This window comes from Electrona antarctica (assembly GCF_951216825.1).
Source record: "Electrona antarctica genome assembly, chromosome: 3".
Classification (NCBI taxonomy): domain Eukaryota; kingdom Metazoa; phylum Chordata; class Actinopteri; order Myctophiformes; family Myctophidae; genus Electrona; species Electrona antarctica.
In genome coordinates this window covers 165,482-183,745 of record NC_136808.1, presented here as the reverse complement: position 1 = coordinate 183,745, position 18,264 = coordinate 165,482, and the positions used below count along the sequence as shown (strand labels likewise).

General features: G+C 43.9%; 1 protein-coding gene across 1 annotated transcript in view; it reads right to left on the bottom strand.

The window, feature by feature from the left end:
• Positions 1-813: 813 nt before the first annotated feature.
• The window catches only part of otog (otogelin), a 98,881-nt gene continuing 81,430 nt past the window's right edge, over positions 814-18,264 (bottom strand). The window contains exons 43-56 of the mRNA XM_079497409.1: positions 17,473-17,661; positions 16,152-16,367; positions 14,335-14,439; positions 13,868-13,972; positions 12,670-12,777; positions 11,591-11,689; positions 10,695-10,735; positions 10,048-10,123; positions 9,614-9,792; positions 9,391-9,492; positions 7,727-7,846; positions 5,624-5,669; positions 1,961-2,040; positions 814-1,217 (exon numbers count right to left, since the gene is read on the bottom strand). Of these exons, the coding sequence (XP_079353535.1) occupies positions 1,017-1,217; positions 1,961-2,040; positions 5,624-5,669; positions 7,727-7,846; positions 9,391-9,492; positions 9,614-9,792; positions 10,048-10,123; positions 10,695-10,735; positions 11,591-11,689; positions 12,670-12,777; positions 13,868-13,972; positions 14,335-14,439; positions 16,152-16,367; positions 17,473-17,661 (1,667 nt within the window). The 3' untranslated portion in view covers positions 814-1,016. The remainder of the gene's footprint in view (positions 1,218-1,960; positions 2,041-5,623; positions 5,670-7,726; positions 7,847-9,390; positions 9,493-9,613; positions 9,793-10,047; positions 10,124-10,694; positions 10,736-11,590; positions 11,690-12,669; positions 12,778-13,867; positions 13,973-14,334; positions 14,440-16,151; positions 16,368-17,472; positions 17,662-18,264) is intronic.

Below are 18,264 nucleotides of genomic sequence, written 5' to 3'. Positions count from 1 at the left end.
TCTTCCCTGTATATTTTTGGTTTCTTCCTGAAAGCTGAAAGCCTTTGAGTCAACATCCCCAATCGAAATAACACCATTTTAGTGACATCATAACCCTAACCCCTCCCCTAACCCCTCCCACATTATCATACAACAACAGCTGGGGGCGAGGCTTAAGTTCAGGTGGGTGGTGCTAAGGTGAAAACCAGATATACTTAATGAACTGGTGGGTGTGGCCACATTAAAACATAATTTTAACACTTGCTGTACACTTTTTTGAAATAAATCTTATCTAGTATAATCATAGTACCCGACGATCATGTTTTGGTGGGGGGGGGGGGGGGGGGGGGGGAATCATGGCACTCCATCTTTAACAGAGTTGTGAGGGATGGGGGGCCTTCTTAACAATAGGTATGTCCTGTTCATCACACCACCTTTATATTCTCTTATAACTAAACTCAGCCTAGACAAACTTCCAGTGGTTGAACTATGTGTGGAAAATGAATAACTGTGTTAAAGTTATATTATAGTTAGTATAGTATATTGTACAGGAGGATAACATAATTTCAAGGAGCTATTATTCAAGATCACCTTTTGGTTTGCCCTGCGTGCCTCCCGCCCCCTTAAACCATTTTGGGCGGGAACCCCTTTTGGTGTTTTAAGCATTGTTATAATTTAGCTATTTAAAAATAGCAGATCTACAAGCTCGTAGCGCGCCACCGAGTGGCGCGCTACGAGCTTGTAGGTCTGCTATTTTTGAAAAATCGTGATTTTTTTTAAATTATTATTATTATTATTTTTTTAAATAATTTGGGGACCCCCTAAAATAATTTGGCGACCCCCCGAGGGGTCGCGACCCACGGGTTGAGAACCCCTGCCCTAGCTGTGATCAAAAATGATCGGCCAAAGTGGAGATATATCAAAAGCATCGGCATGTAATCCACCCCCCCATTCCCCCCATGCAAATCCAACCCTGTTTATTTGTGTGAGTGTGTGTGTGTGTGTGTGTATGTGCGTGCGTGCGTGCGTGCGTGCGCCTAGGACCACTGACAGGAGCAGTCTGTGGGCTCCTGGATGGAGTAGCTGACCCAGGTGGAGTTCCCGCTGCAGTAGAGCTGCACGGAGCGCCGCTGGAGGCCCATCTCCCGGCAGCACTTGCAGAAGCGGGCGTACGTGTTGATGTTGTAGTTGTAGATGCTGGCCGACGGACACTTCCCGTCACATGACACTATGTTCACCTGCAAACGAGGTCCAAGGAGACAAGCGCTTGTTGAATTACGACGACACGCACTTCAAAGTAGAGTAGTCGGGCACGTAGCGTGGATCAAATGATTGACTGGGCAAATTAGCATCGCAGTGGGGGGGGGGGGGGGGGGGGGTGGTGTTAGCGCATCCCCGGCCGATAGGTGTGAAGTAGTGTGAACGGTTTGGGGGACCATTTAAAACAAAGGCGGCTTGCATGCTGTGGTTTGCTATACTAAACAGAAATTTGGTACAGAATGTACAAGGGCTGCCAAAGTAGGCTATGGGCTCCATTTTCGTCACCAAACCCCTTATCCCTAAACCTCTTTGCCTTTTTTTACTATTTTGAAAAACCTTTTTGAATAGTTCAACTAGCCAATCTACATTGACACGTTGTGAGCTTGTAGACTGGCCATTTTAACTATTCAAAAATGTTTTGCAAAATAGTAAAAAAGGCAAAGAAGTTAAGGGATAAGGGGTTTAGCGGTGACGAAAATGGAGCCCTATATCTTTTGTTGTTTTTCTTGTTTTTTCGCCCCCTCTCTTCGAAGTTAGACTGGGCCAGCTCTAAACTGACTGGGCCACGGCCCACGTGGCCCAATGATGGACCCTACGCCGGTGAGAGTAGTGAAGGTTTTGTATCTAAGACTGATAATAACAAGTACGATATGATGAGAATATATCAGAGAAGATAACATCAGCATCATCGTGACAGTATCATGATGGTCATCCGACATACCGGCCTGTTACTGCGGCAGTCATTCTTTCGGATCGTCATCCTCACTGTCACCTTCTGACACGACTTGCCATCTTCTTTACCTGTTCACACAAAATTACAAAAGCCAAATTGAGATGGCTAGGAGTCATTAAAACAGGGAGAGAATGTTTCCAAAACTCTCAGAGTTAAATAATTCCAGACTTTACTGCGAGAGCCTGGAAGAAAAAGCAGGCTCTTGCAAATACATGCAGGAGTTTTCCAAGTTGGTTGCTTATTTTTAGTAGAAGGATGAGATAGGGAACAGCAGGGCAGAAAGCAAAGGTTATAGGTCATGATCCATTTGTGCAGGATGTATTTATTTAATTGATTCTGTGATGTCATAATTGCGTCCATGTAGTACCCATGTGTTTGTGGATGGTGGTCGAGTGGTGGTGGCCGAGTGGTTGAGCCATTGGCGGTCGTGTCAATCAACAAGAGGGCAGTCAAAAGTTTACTACTTTATGGTTATGCTACTCGATGATGCCAGTATCGTCTAGTTAGTACATCATAAAATGTTTTTATTCAGTTATGCTGTGATTTTTGATAGTGTGTTATTTTATCAAGTTTAAGAGAATGTTAAAAGGACCATACCATGTTTAGCCCATTGACTATGAATCACATCTGGGCGGTCCACTGGTCTACTGCGGACCATCTGTTTGATTTTCCAAGAAGACTTCATGCCACTATTTTGTCATTGCTGTCATTGTGTTTGAATGTATTTCAAAACCTCACAGTGAGGTTTAGAAAATGTAAACGTATATGTGAAATCAAAAGATATATCAATAAAGAGGTATGTTTATGTATGATAGGTTGAATGTGAATAGACAACGACATGTATTGACGTTGGTATGATCCTTTTTAAGGTCTGAAGCACAGAGCCCTTTAAAGGGGTAGTTCAGCACAAACAAAATGACTAGTTTTCTATCAATTACACACCGCATGAAGCCTGGAGTTCATGCAGATTTTTTTTTTGTTGGTCGAATTCCTGAGTCAATAATTTGATGACGTCGGTCATCAAATTATTGGCTTAGGAATGCGACAAAAACTAAAAACTCAAAAAAACCTTTTGGGTGAACTACTCCTTTAAGTTAGGTAAGTGGAAGCAAGCCCTCTCTCAGTTGAAGAACAACAACGATGCCCTAGGTCCCTAGTCCCGGTCCCTAGTCCCTACGTCCCTAGTCCCTAGTCCTTAGATCCCTAGTGCCTAGGTCCCTAGTCCCGGTCCCTAGGTCCCGGTGTCCCTAGTCCCGGTCCCTATGTCCCTAGATCCCTAGGTCCTAGTCCCTAGGTCCCTAGTCCCCTAGTCCCTAGGTCACTAGGTCCTAGTCCCTATGTCCCTAGGGCCTAGTCCCTAGGTCCCTAGGTCCTAGCTCTAGGAGAAGACATCCACCTCATGTCATGTGAGGAGGACATGAGAGATCTGTGCTAATATGTGGCTGGGATTTTAAAGTAACTGTCAAACAAAAGCTTTGTTATACTTTTTGACAGCTCAACTAAAGCAGGCACATATCATAAAACTGTCATTCTTCATGCCAACATTCTTAGGGCTGTCATTTCCATACCAATCCATTTACTTGAGATGTTGTTGAGGCAGTGCTGCAGGCATGCAGTAAAAAACAATGGAACCTCTACAGTGGCGATGTGTACAGTATATACCATATTACCCAAGCAGATGACAGATCCCAACACCAAGGCCCACATCAGTAGCTGCTACACAGTACACACACACACACACACACACACACACACACACACACACACACACACACACACACACACACACACACACACACACACACACACACACACACACACACACACACACACACACACACACATGCAGACATCTAAATGGAAACTACTTGGCCACTACCAACAGTACATTGTTGGCAATCAACAATGCACTGCCCTGACAGTGCAAAAATGGGGAAAGAGTTTAGCCATGTCATGTATGTGGTCCACAGAGAGAGGGAATGGGGTCTTAGGGATGGGGTGGACTATATTGTAATACTTTGTAAAGAACGTCCTTTAAAGTTTTCTAAAGTTTGTCGCTATTTGTTACTTTTAGCATCTCATTTTGGAGGGAAGTACATTGTTGGATATCAACAATGGTGCTGGCAAGCCTTAGATTTTGTAGTTTGTTTTCCGTTTCGGTTTCTTTCTCTTTTTTGTTAATTTTTCAAGCCATGTTCGGTACCTCGTTCACAGTTTGTGTTAACTGTGGGTGTCAATGGACTAACTGGGAAAGGGAAGAGAGAGTATCCAGTACCTGGTAAGGGATTGGGTACATGAGGGTGAGCACATTAAACCACAAAACCCACATGCATGTCATCTTATGCTTTTCAATGAAGGATTTGGTTTGCACACATAATTCACTTAACATCATAACAAGCACAATGCTTAATATCTTTCAAAATTGCTTTTGAATGAATATAATCATATTTCTCATATTTCTTCTTTTTTGCAACGAATGCTGGGGTTCACTGAAAAGCATGCCAAAGGTTCCTAATGTACGTACAAGTGTCATTACACGTTACACAGTAGACACATATCTGAAGCTGACTTTGTAACAAAAGAACACTTTGGTAAACAGGAACAATACTATAGGTCTCCAGGGTAAACCCCTTGTTCACACCTAATCCGTTGAGTGTGTTGTTCTCAGGTGAAGTCAGATGAACATAATTTACTAACCATGTTCAATTTGGATTCAAGTTGAATTATTATTAACTGCTTAGACGCCAATAAAGACAGCGTGCAGGTTAGGGCATTCACTTCTAGTCATTTGTACTAGTTGACTAGTTGCCTAGTTTACTAGTCGACTAGTTGTTTAAAAAATATAAAAATATAAAAATATAAAAATATAAAAAAATAAAAATAAAAATAAAAATAAAATAAAAATATATATATATTTGTACATTTAAAAACTGTGTACTGTGTAACTATAATCTACCTGATCTTGAGGCCTACAAAATCGTGAAAGAAAAAAATAGTCGACTAGTTGAATAGTCGACTAGTTGCTTAATGCCCTAGTGCAGGCGTGCACTAGGGCATGGACGCTAACGGTGACTAGCAATGGAGCTAAAATAAGGTAATAAATTATTTTTTTTAACTCTGGATTAACGCTAATTTATCAAATCTCGGTATCTCGTCCCTGGCTAAGGTAAATTAATCTCGTTATCTCGGGCAAGGCTACGGGAGAGTTAAACAGTGATTACTGAATCATTAAAGATGCATTGTGTTGCGATATAGACTAGAGGTGTTGGTATACTTCTGAGTTGATGCATACAATTAAATCAAATTTGTGGTAAATATCTTTTGCTTTTCTTTTAAGAAAATATTTGAACAAACAAATATTGCAAAAATGTGAAACACGTCAGTAATATTGTAATCAATAATCATACCCAATTTTGTCTCAATGTGTGATTTTGCAACAACAGAAACACATTACGGATTAGGTGTGAGCCCCCCTTTTTAAGCAAACGGAAATATATTAGCCACGATTTACAATGTTCAAAAAAGTGCATGGCTATAACCGACTGAAGGGCAAACATGTATTTGTGAGAACACATGTTAAAGCAGCGGTGAAGAGGTTCTATTGTAGCTACAGTACAGTACAGTATAGACACTTGTCAATCAATCACTTACATATCTTGCAGCATCCGTCCATGTAACTTACTATACTCCCAGCAACCTGAGTCAAGACAACAGTCACATAGGTTATAACCATTTGCCTATTTTGGGCATGCATTAGGTATCCGGAGAACTCGCCAGTTTACCGATTTAGTGTATTTTAGTTTTACTTCACCTTCATTTAAATTGCATTGAATTGAGAGAGAGAGTACCGAAACAATGGAATTCATCAGTAAACAATTCCTGAAATGGTAGGCCTACTTATCATTGGTATTCACATACTCACCTTTTTATCATCATCTAGCTCAGGGGTTCTCAACGTTTTTGGCCGGGGACCCCCGGAAATGCTTTGGCAACGTCTCGGGACCCCCGCCCCGCCCCCTCCCGACCCCCAATATAAATTGACTGCTACAATAACCTTAAACCATTTTGGGCGGGAACCCCTTTTGGTGTTTTAAGCATTGTTATAATTTAGCTATTGAAAAATAGCAGATCTACAAGCTCATAGCGCGCCACCGAGTGGCACGCTACGAGCTTGTAGGTTTTTTTTTTTTTTTTTTTTAAATAATTTGGGGACCCCCTAAAATAATTTGGCGACCCCCCGAGGGGTCGCGACCCACGGGTTGAGAACCCCTGATCTAGCTGACCATTTAATTGCACAAAATAATTTGATCACTCTGGAAATGAACTATAACATCTGTGAGTTTGACATACGACACTGATGAAGACAGCATGTTAGCATAACGATGAAGACATTGATGAAGAACTTTCGCCGTGGCGACTTGGTAAACTGGCGAGTTCTCTGGTATTCATGCATTAATATACAACAATACAAATCCAAAAACTATTCCAAAAAAATCTTCAAAAACAGCAAAGCTTGTGGTTGTGCTATTTTTGTCGTATGACAATAAAGGCCCTGACACTAGAAAGTGCCAGACACTAGTCTTCACCCAACACTTTGAACTGCTGAAGGCACACTACTGGAGGCGTCGAGTGGGTGCGTCAAAACCTATTGACGTGTCTAAGGTGGTGTACAGACGAGGACGTATTTTGAGTTACCTGGGCAAGTAATTAGCCGATCTGCCCTTTTTGCCACACGGAGACGGCGTTTTGGGGGACTTAAACGGCTAATTTTGAAACCACCTTCCAGAGTGGGAAAGTTTGGAGACGCGACTTTCTCGTCTCCGTGTGTATAGCAAATGCCGCCTAATTTGCTGAAACGGAGATGTCATAGTCCCCTCGTACCCTCCAAACTAACTAGTGTTAATGGTTTATTTCACCATAACCACTTACATATAAGTATCACAGCTATTTTATATTTGCACATAATGTCTATAAATCTCTTCTCCAAAAAGAGCCGATCTGCAGCCCGCACGCATGAGCTTGTAGATGAGCTATTTTTGAAAAACAGATATAAATTATGGTGATTACCAATCTGGAAAGACAAGAAAAAAACGGATGATCTTCTACATTACTGTTGGTGTAGTGTAGAATAGATAGAGAAGGGGTGGGAGAGAGAGGGGGGGGGGAGGAGAGAGAGAGAGAGACAAGTGCATTATATATCAATTCTCTCTCTCTCTCTCTCGCCACACGCCTGTCATAATGCTTATCGCAGTGGTCAGCTGCGCAGCAGCTACACACAGCTGTGCTGCTCAGTCAGAGTGAGAAGCAGCACTGCTCTGCAGCCTCTGCTGATTAAATTGATATGACCTAGATATGTCATACGCGCATCTGACTGGCAAGATAATTAGTTATTTGGCAACACCTGTGTGAAATACCAGTATAATTTATAAAAGGCTTTCATATAGCCTACTCTACAGGCCGGCCATGTGTACTACAGCTTTCCCTTGAATCCGGAGCAGTTATAATAATTAACATAACCGCAATGTGGACGAAGGAAAGTTTTATATCGTTCACAAACTTGCGCGGCTAACAGCCCGAGCCTGTGTTCTTAGGGCAAAGCCCTAAGAACACAGTTCTATTTCCGAGCGTTGATACAGGGCACAGATCACAAAAAACACGTGTATAATGGCATAACACCTGTTGTCATTATTTTGTGCGTGCGTGCGTGCGTGCATGCGTGCGTGTGTGTGTGTGCGTGCGTGCGTGCGTGCTGACCTTCATACACTCTGTCTCATTGAAGGGAGGGCAGTTGTAGGGGTAGCTGATCAGCGTGGGCCCAGACTGAGTGTCTGAGCAGTCGTACCTCATACAGTTAGACACCCATGTCTTCCCAGGCTGTAAACACAGAGCAACAACATTTCATTCCATAACTCATCCCTCCCTCCCTCCCTCCCTCCCTCGCTTCCTTCCTTAAAAGTTAAGAATAATAATTCTTTCTAACCCTATGCTTGACCTTTTATTCCTATTTTTATCTTCATGTCCATGATTTTATGCATATTCTGTGTCTTGTATTGTGTCTGATATGTTATGACCTAACTGTAAAGCACTTTATTTCCGTCCTGCCTGTGAAGCACTTTGAACGGCAACTCTGTATGAAAGGTGCTATACCAGTAAGATGCCTGAGGGCGAGAAGACCTCGCCCTTTAGGGCGAGAAGAGGTCGCGTGCACGCATCCACCTGGGTGACAGCAGACTATGGGCGAGCGCTGGCGCTTTGGCATGGGGGGTCAGATCAACATATCCGCCTGGGTGACAGCAGACTGTTGGGCGAGCGCTGGCGCTTTGGCATGGGGGGTCAGATCAACATATCCGCCTGGGTGACAGCAGACTGTTGGGCGAGCGCTGGCGCTTTGGCATGGGGGGTCAGATCAACATATCCGCCTGGGTGACAGCAGACTGTTGGGCGAGCGCTGGCGCTTTGGCATGGGGGGGGTCAGATCAACATATGGAATGAATTCTGTACTGGCCATATATGGAGCGTGTCTTGAGTGTACTTATTGCGACCGCAGGTCGCAGTTAACTTTACTTTACTTTATTATGGATCTCCATTAGCACTTGCAAAAGCGTGGCTATTCTTCCTGGGGTCCAGAACTATGGAATCAAGCATTTCCCGTCAGTGTGTGTGTTGTTTGGTCACCCCAGGCAAGCCCCCATAGGCATATATGGTGCCCAAGTCATCGTGACATCACGTGACGGATGGATATCCCTGATGTCATAGTAAATGCGAACTGCTGTCGCAGTTAAGCCCATATATGGAGAACCCTGATAAGCCCATATATGGAGAACCCTGATGTCATTAATATTGGCCAGCAACTCTCCATATATGGATATATGTCAGAACCTGTTCTGACATTCCATAATTGATCCTTCCCCCATCCATCCTTCCTCTTCGATGTCTCCCTTTTGACTTATATAAACCTGTCCATTGAAACTCTAGATGGTCCTTCCCCAAAGTTGTTAGTGCAGCCCGCCCGGCAGCCGGCGAAAACTAGAGTTCGCAACAGGCCCGAAAATTAAGGCCCGGCCCTACGTGGGCCCTCATCAAACCCTGTACACTCAAGAGAATGTCCCCGATACAACCCTTAGATCTCCATATATAGTATGGAGCTGACCTGTTTTGACATTCCATATGTTGATCTGACCTCATCAAACCCTGTACACTCAAGACATGCTCATTATATGGCCAGTGCAGAATTCATTCCATGTTGGTCTGACCCCCCATGCCCAGCAGTCTGCCGTCAACGAGGCGGATGCGTTCATTCTCACCCTCAGGCGTCTTCCTTCCTTCCTTCCTTCCTTCCTTCCTTCCTTCCTTCCTTCCTTCCTTCCTTCCTTCCTTCCTTCCTTCCTTCCTTCCTTCCTTCCTTCCTTCCTTCCTACCTTGTGCAGCACAGTTCCATTCTCATTCACATGCAAACAGGAGACGTTCCTGCAGACGCCACAGCAGGTCTGCTGGTCTCTGGGTGGGATGTACACCTGATTCTGAAAAAGACAAAACACACATCCATGCAAACTCTCCGTTTTACCGTGTATATATATCATATATATTATATACATATCAAATCAATCCATTACAACTGTGGTTCTTCCCGAGCGTACGTACAGGCTGGCAGGATGCAGAGCAGTTGACGCTGGTGGTGCGTATGTGGTAGTATCCGCTGACGGGGTCCTGAGTGCGGGTACACTGAGTCGTGTGGCAAAGACCGTCCTCGCGGAGCTCCGCCAGTGTCTGTCCGGGACGCATCACGCCCAGCGCACCGTCCAGGCACACCGCGTCGCGCACTGCAAAGGCACGCACGCACGCACGCACGCACGCACACACACCACACACACGGAAACACACACAGGTCAGACGGTTTGAGTTTATTTAGGATGCCACGTCACCACGTGGTAACAGCTTTCCTTCCTGCTGTTTACAGAGAACATAAACAAGATTTTAAGAAAATACAATGAAACATTTAAACAGGATTAACGCATAAAGAAATATGGTGAGAGGACAGATGTGAGAAAACCAGCCACACACGCACAAATGCTTACCACACTTGTATCTTTTACAAGAACACTGGTTCTGCGAGTCCACCATGGCGGCTCTGTCCAGTTGTGTCGTTTCTCCCTTCATAAAACACATAAAGCTAATTGGCATGAAATGGTAAACCTTCGTCACAAGTCATGTTGCCAACAGAACACTCAAGTTGGACGGACGGACGGACGGACGGACGGACGGACGGACGGACGGACGGACGGACGGACAGACGGACGGACGGACGGACGGACGGACGGACGGACGGACGGACGGACGGACGGACGGACGGACGGACGGACGGACAGACAGACAGACAGACAGACAGACAGACAGACAGACAGACTAAAGGACAGACAGACAGGACACATATGCAAGAATACTCTTCCAAGTGGCCCCTTAGGCGTAAACATTTGATTGTTTGTCAAAATCTCGACTTGATCAGAAATGGTATGGTTAGGAAGCTAAGCATCTTCTAACAACAGAAATGGTATGGTTAGGAAGCTAAGCATCTTCTAACAACAGAAATGGTATGGTTAGGAAGCTAAGCATCTTCTAACAACAGAAATGGTATGGTTAGGAAGCTAAGCATCTTCTAACAACACAAATCCAGTGTTTTCAGCTGCGTCAGCGTCATGGATTTCAGCAGAACAGGTGAACCTACCGGTGAACATTTAGGACTGGCGATCTTCTCACAGGCACACTCTGGAAACACATAGAGAACATTAACATGTTTACTGAGAATACGACGCACGCACGCACGCACGCACGCACGCACGCACGCACACAGACACAGTACTTGGAAATAAGGATATTAATCTCTAGATAAATGGTGCATTGCTACATGGGGATGTACCAAAAACTCACGATAATATAACAACAAGTCCAAGATATGTTATTTAGCACAATATTCAAAATAAATAAATAAATACATTAACGTTCACTTATTATGAAATTGCAAGCTAAACAGGATGGCTATGTTGCTTGTTAGACGTTTAGCTAAATAACCAAGCGATCAGGAAGAGAATCACTACAAGTCAGAGGCAGGCTGTATAATAATACTGTATAATATACTGGATAATAATTCGGCCTGGTAGATGCCGTCCCCTCACAATATTGAGGCCCGCGGTAATATAGAGACATAATTGTTATTATGGTATCTGGATGATGGCAATATTGTTACGTACATCCCTATTATTTGCCACAGTACATCTCCATCTAGTCCAAGGTGTCAGAAACTGCATTAGTCAAAAAGGCAAGCAACCATTTATATCACCATTATTACATTTCTGACAAACAGCAACACCTAACAATGCTGTTATCCAAGTTATGTGTACATATTCTAGTGCAGTCAGAGTGAAAACACCAACACCGGTAGTGGCGTTTCATGGAGTCAGTCAGGAGTTTAACCACTTTCAAACCTGGCGCCCCTATTTTGTGATTATAGGCAAACAAGTGTTTAAAATATATAAATATGGCTTAATATATGCCACAGCCCGGCCACAGCCATCCATCTATGTTTGTATAAAAGGAGGAGGCGTTGGAGGTGAGGAGTCGTACCGCATGTGTAACTGGGACAGCACTGTTCTGGACGGGGGGTGGACGCAACAGACATCCCTGCTGGACAAACAGTCGGACGACACCTGTAAGGCTCACAGACTACGCACGCACGCACGCACGCACGCACACACGCACACACACACACACACACACACACACACACACACACACACACACGGTATAAGGCAAAAACATTTCAAATTATTGTATAGTGTGTGTGTCTATGTCTGTCTATTGGTGTCTGTGATGTAAGCGAACAAACCTGGAGTATTGATAGTTAAAGTAGTAGATGTATAGGCTATATTGTTACTGCCGGGAAAAGCATTACTTTTAAGGAAATGGACAAAATAACCTGTAGTGTATTCCAAAGGATCCACTGTATTTATTATTTCCCATTAAGACCTGCGGCTGATTCTACAAAATGACTTCTAAACAGATTTGTGTTTTCTTTTTTTTAAAGCTATGTTTTTATGTCTGTGGTTCTCAAATGCTTTCATGTCAAGGACCCACAAAGTTGTGGTGCCCTTGTTTTTGTAACACAGGGGTTCTCAACGTTTTTGGCCGGGGACCCCCGGAAATGCTTTGGCAATGTCTCGGGACCCCCGCCCCGCCCCCTCCCGACCCCCAATATAAATTGATTGCTACAATAACCTTAACCCATTTTGGGCGGGAACCCCTTTTGGTGTTTTAAGCATTGTTATAATTTAGCTATTGAAAAATAGCAGATCTACAAGCTCATAGCGCGCCACTCGGTGGCGCGCTATGAGCTTGTAGATCTGCTATTTTTGAAAAATCGTGAAAATAAAATTTTAAAAAAGAAATCTTTTTTTTTTTAATAATTTGGGGACCCCCTAAAATAATTTGGCGACCCCCCAAGGGGTCGCGACCCACGGGTTGAGAACCCCTGCTTTAGCTATTGAAAAATAGCAGATCTACAAGCTCATATATACCGAGAATATATATTCTTTCAGAGCGAACGTTTTTAACTCAAATCTTTGCTTCTGGGGTTTTCTTGTGTCAGGTCTAAATGGATTAAAAGAATGTTGAGAATCACTACTTTAGGGTATTCTTGTTCTTACCACAGTGATACAAAGGGCAGCATCGGTCTGTACTGTTGCCGTTGGCATCTACCATCACAACCTCTCCCTCCTGACACTGAGGGAGCACCTCTGTGCATGCACCACACACTGGGAGCACGCACGCACGCACGCACGCACGCACGCACGCGCGCACGCGTGCACGCACACACACGCGCACACACGCACACACACACACACACACACACACACACACACACACACACACACATGAGACAAGGTGCAACTAGTGGATTGGTTTATAAAGCTTAAAAGGGGTTTAATTGTATACCGATCCTAACTTTACATTGACTACCGTAACCAAGTAGCGTGTTCAGTGCCTTGCTCAAGGAAACATCAACAGGACATATGTGATTGTTTACCGTAGAAGCCCATCTCCTAGTTACACCCCCTGTAATTATTATCTATCATTATTATCATCTATACAATATAGGGAAATATTCCAACATAATTAAACTAAGCCCAACCGCATATCTTGATGTGTACTCATGTAGGCCTTTATACAACTTTTCAAACGGAGTGAAAAAGTGTTCTATTAAGCAATTAAACATATTAAACACCTTATCTTGAAGAAGAAAGAACAGGTGCAAGAAGGTAAAAGAGGAGATACAGGTTAAATAGTAGTATATTATAACAAGCCTACGGTATCAGATCTAATATGTCAACAGATGAGCACCGCCCCCACAGGGCAGCAACTCCCAACCTGTGGGCCAGGGACCACTGGTGGGGGTAGAAGTGGACTCCCAAATAATTGGCAAAACACTAAGATTGTATTGATAACTTAACATTAATATTTAAACGAAAAGGGAAACCTGAAACCTTGAAAATGTTGTTTTCATTGTACTGCTGTACTACTGGTGTTCGATCCCCGACCGGGTCATACCAAAGACTTTAAAAATGGGACCCAATGCCTCCCTGCTTGGCACTCAGCATCAAGGGTTGGATTGGGGGTAAGTCCCTGCGACATACTAGCGTCATGTCCAGGGGGTGTACTTGTGCATCAAAGCTGCCTCACGCTACAGAAACAGGAGATAGGCTCCTGCCCTATGGGCCTCATGGCTCGACCGGGCCTCATGACATCATGGCTCGGCAACCTCTCAACCTTTTCTAGATCAGAGCTCTGCACTCTGTAGCGTTTGCGGCCCACCGGCCCACCCATCTGACCTTGTATTGAACTTACTGCAGATGTGAGCCAGACAGCAGCTTCCATCAGTTCTGGTGGCGATTAGAGTCTGGTCCTCTCGACACGTAGGGATGTCTGACTCACACAACTCAGGATCACACTCTGACGCACGCACGCATGCACGCACACACACAGACAGCACACACACACACAGAGACAGCACGCACACACACACACACAAACACACACACAGTTGCATCTAAATGTGCTGGGTTGTGAGTTTATAGAGATTCTTCAAGTACCAATGCTTCTTCTTCTGTCCTACCAGGCAGTTAACTGCTTTTTACCTGATACATCTCGTATACCGTAGGTCTAATTAGTCACTGATTATTAGACATCTAGCTGCTAGATGAATCAAAGTAACTTGCGGCTTGGGTAAAAAATTAACAACTAAGTTAAGCTACAATTAGTGTTCCTGTACATTGTTAATGTTCAGAGAGCCTCAGTCTAATCAGTATACTCACCACATACATATTCAGGGCAGCAGGAGTGCTGTCTGTAGTAAGACACCAGCTTCTCTCCGTACTTACACACAGGAGGGGCCACGTCACAGAGCGTGTGGTTACAGACTGCAGAGACAGACATCACAGAGCGTGTGGTTATACAGACTGGAGAGACAGACATCACAGAGCGTGTGGTTACAGACTGGAGAGACAGACATCACAGAGCGTGTGGTTATACAGACTGGAGAGACAGACATCACAGAGCGTGTGGTTATACAGACTGGAGAGACAGACATCACAGAGCGTGTGGTTACACAGACTGGAGAGACAGACATCACAGAGCGTGTGGTTACAGACTGGAGAGACAGACATCACAGAGCGTGTGGTTACAGACTGGAGAGACAGACATCACAGAGCGTGTGGTTACAGACTGGAGAGACAGACATCACAGAGCGTGTGGTTACAGACTGGAGAGACAGACATCACAGAGCGTGTGGTTACACAGACTGGAGAGACAGACATCACAGAGCGTTTGGTTACAGACTGCAGAGACAGACATCACAGAGCGTTTGGTTATACAGACTGGAGAGACAGACATCACAGAGCATTTGGTTATACAGACTGGAGAGACAGACATCACAGAGCGTTTGGTTATACAGACTGGAGAGACAGACATCACAGAGCGTGTGGTTATACAGACTGGAGAGACAGACATCACAGAGCGTGTGGTTACACAGACTGGAGAGACAGACAATGGCAAGACGTCAAACACCATACTTCGTTGACCGGGGTTACCCCTGGTGTCTATCCTTGGCCCCGGTGGCATTGCAACGGGTTAGTTTTGAGCTTGCAGATGTGCTGTTTCCGGCGAACGTTTGCCTATAGCAGTTTTGCTAAAAGTTATTAAATAAATCACACCCGTGTGAACTCAGTTCCCCCCGTTTTCTCTCTCTCTCTCTGTCTCTCATTAGCAGCACTATCTCGCTCTCTCTGTTTCTGGCACAACAGTGCCACTTTTGCCCCTACTGGTACTCATAGTCACATAGTCACATAGGTGAACGAACACATAGGTGAACGAACACATAGGTTAACACGGACATTGCTGTTCCTTGGAGTGGTTGCACCACTCAAAAAACCTATTAGGACATGACAATGTTCTAATAGATTATGTTCAATGGGTTCAATTGGTTAAGCGAAGAATGGAAACAACTCTACTCCCTTCATTTGAAACCAATCCTAATTGAATCAAAATATAAGTGTAAATTCAAGTGAACCTACCTAATGTACCTAATTAACAACAATTGAAAGCAAACAACAATTAAAAGTTAAATTATGGTCTCTATGGAACTGCAATTCCCCCACCCTACATGTTGCTAAATGTAGTTAAGGTGTCAGCAGTAGCAAAGACGCTAGGCAGAGACCACCCACATTGTTTTACATGTCTATAAAGAACGCCCACACCTCACAGACCTCACTCAGTAAACCAAATGGGACATAGCTATTCTAACGTCACCTTACTCTAACTTCTGTAAACTAGCCAGCACATTCCATATAGTCAGTTTGTCTCATTAGCTCGTCTATTTAACTTCTAGCCTTTACAACCTTGCATCTAGCCAACAGTCAAGCAATAGATACAGCCAGTACTTTGCAAAAAGCCCCTTAGTGCCCCTTTTTCTATTTGATTCAACCCCTTTCACTTCCACTATACAATTAAACAATTCAATATTTGGAAAATATTGAGAAAAAAAAGTGGGGGTTTTTCTTTGTGTGCTGAACACCCACACACACAAAGCCATGCCATAAAGTGCCATGCAAAACGTCGCTCCATGCGGCCTTACTGCAGGCTTTCTGCGGGCAGCAGCTGGTGTCATCCGTGACTGCGAGGCTGATGACGATCTCCCCGACTCGACTGCACAGCGGTGGGGCCACGGCGGAGCAGTTGTACTCGACAGGGACGATGGAGTCGTTGTCACAGCGATACATGCAGCAGCCATCTTTGGACGCCTTCCACACCTCGCCGTCGGAACGAGGAGTGCCAGAGCTGTCTGTGCACGCTGCACAAACACATACACATTCTTTCCTTTAGATTTCTTCTTTGTGATTGTGCACAGTAAAATGATCAGTGTTCATCTAACTCTGAGTGTAAACACTGGCCCTCTATTGCAACTATACAGCCATGTAACTAATTCATCTATTCTATATCCTTAAAGGGGCATTCCACTCATTTTCAACATTTTACTATGTCATTAATATACCTTAGAGCTGTTGTGTGGAAATAATAAAAAGTCCCCCCGATTCTGTGTTTCCTAGAACTAGAGATCTGAAAAAAATCATTAACATGGTGAAACACATCTTGATGATGTCATCAAGATGCGTTTCACCATGTTAATGACTTTTTTCATACTTACAGTTCTAGGAAACACAGAATCGGGGGGACTTTTTTATTATTTCCACACAACAGCTCTAAGGTATATTAATGACATAGTAAAATGTTGAAAATGGGTGGTTTTCCCCTTTAACTGAAATCAACATGCTAATTGTCTTATCTCATTTTGTCTAATCCCCTTTGATCTATTCTCATTTTGTATTTTCAAATTTTAATAAACGACAAAAATAATACATCAAGCTTATATAGTGCTTTTCTAAATGATCAAAGTTGTTTTACACATAGAAATTGTATTATACACTTTATGATCTGCTGGATGTAAACCGATCGCTTGTACTTCTATAGATGTGAAAGTGTGATAGACCAGGGGTTCTCAACCCGTGGGTCGCGACCCCTCGGGGGGTCGCCAAATTATTTTGGGGGGTCCCCAAAATATTAAAAAAAAAAAAAAATGTTTTTAAATTTTATTTTCACGATTTTTCAAAAATAGCAGACCTACAAGTTCATAGCGCGCCACTCGGTGGCGCGCTATGAGCTTGTAGATCTGCTATTTTTCAATAGCTAAATTATAACAATGCTTAAAACACCAAAAGGGGTTCCCGCCCAAAATGGTTTAAGGTTATTGTAGCAGTCAATTTATATTGGGGGTCGGGAGGGGGCGGGGCGGGGGTCCCGAGACGTTGCCAAAGCATTTCCGGGGGTCCCCGGCCAAAAACGTTGAGAACCCCTGTGATAGACCACAACAGAAGCTATAGAATACACCCTAGGCATACCACACTTGTCCGGGGTGATGCAGAGTGCCGAGTACGGCTGGTGGAGCAGCGTTCCCTCTGGGCACACGCAGCCTTCACTAAGCCCAGAGCACTGGTCCGGGTCTGGGTCGTAGTCCTGGTTGGAGCAGGACTGAGCCATACAGGCTGGCAGACAGGCCTGGTATCGCAGTGTTTCTGGACATGTGAACGCTGGGAGAAACAGAGGGCAGACCAGGCCTTTGATGCTTCATAACTTGACCTATCGTCACCTTCTAAAAATAATGGCCTACGTCATTTTATTAGGTTTAATGAAAAAAACGGATACAAAACAAACTATATGATATTTCTTAATCATTCTAAAAACAAAATCCACTTTTTAATTGGAAAACAAGTTCCTACAGTAGGATAACCTCGATCTTCTCCTAGAACCTGACACTCTTTGCCATGCCTTGTCCATCTATAATTTGGGAAGATAGATTTTAGTTTTTACGCTCCATGGTTCTGGAATCATCTCCAGAAGTACTGGGAGTACTTTGACCCTTTGCGTGATTGCAGACATGAAAAACCGAGGTCTGTAGTAGATTTATTCGAGATTTGTATTCCTACTACAGAATTGTGAAAAGTGTGTTTGTCCATCTATCTATACATCTCTCTGTATCTATACATCTGTCTGTTTGCATCCATTTTTCTCTTCAGTGGGTTGACCAGTCAATCTGAAACCGCATTGGGTATTGGCATAATGTAGGCAGGGACTGACGAAATATTTTTGGTCCATTGTATTGAATTGAATCAAACTAAATCAAACTGAGAGTA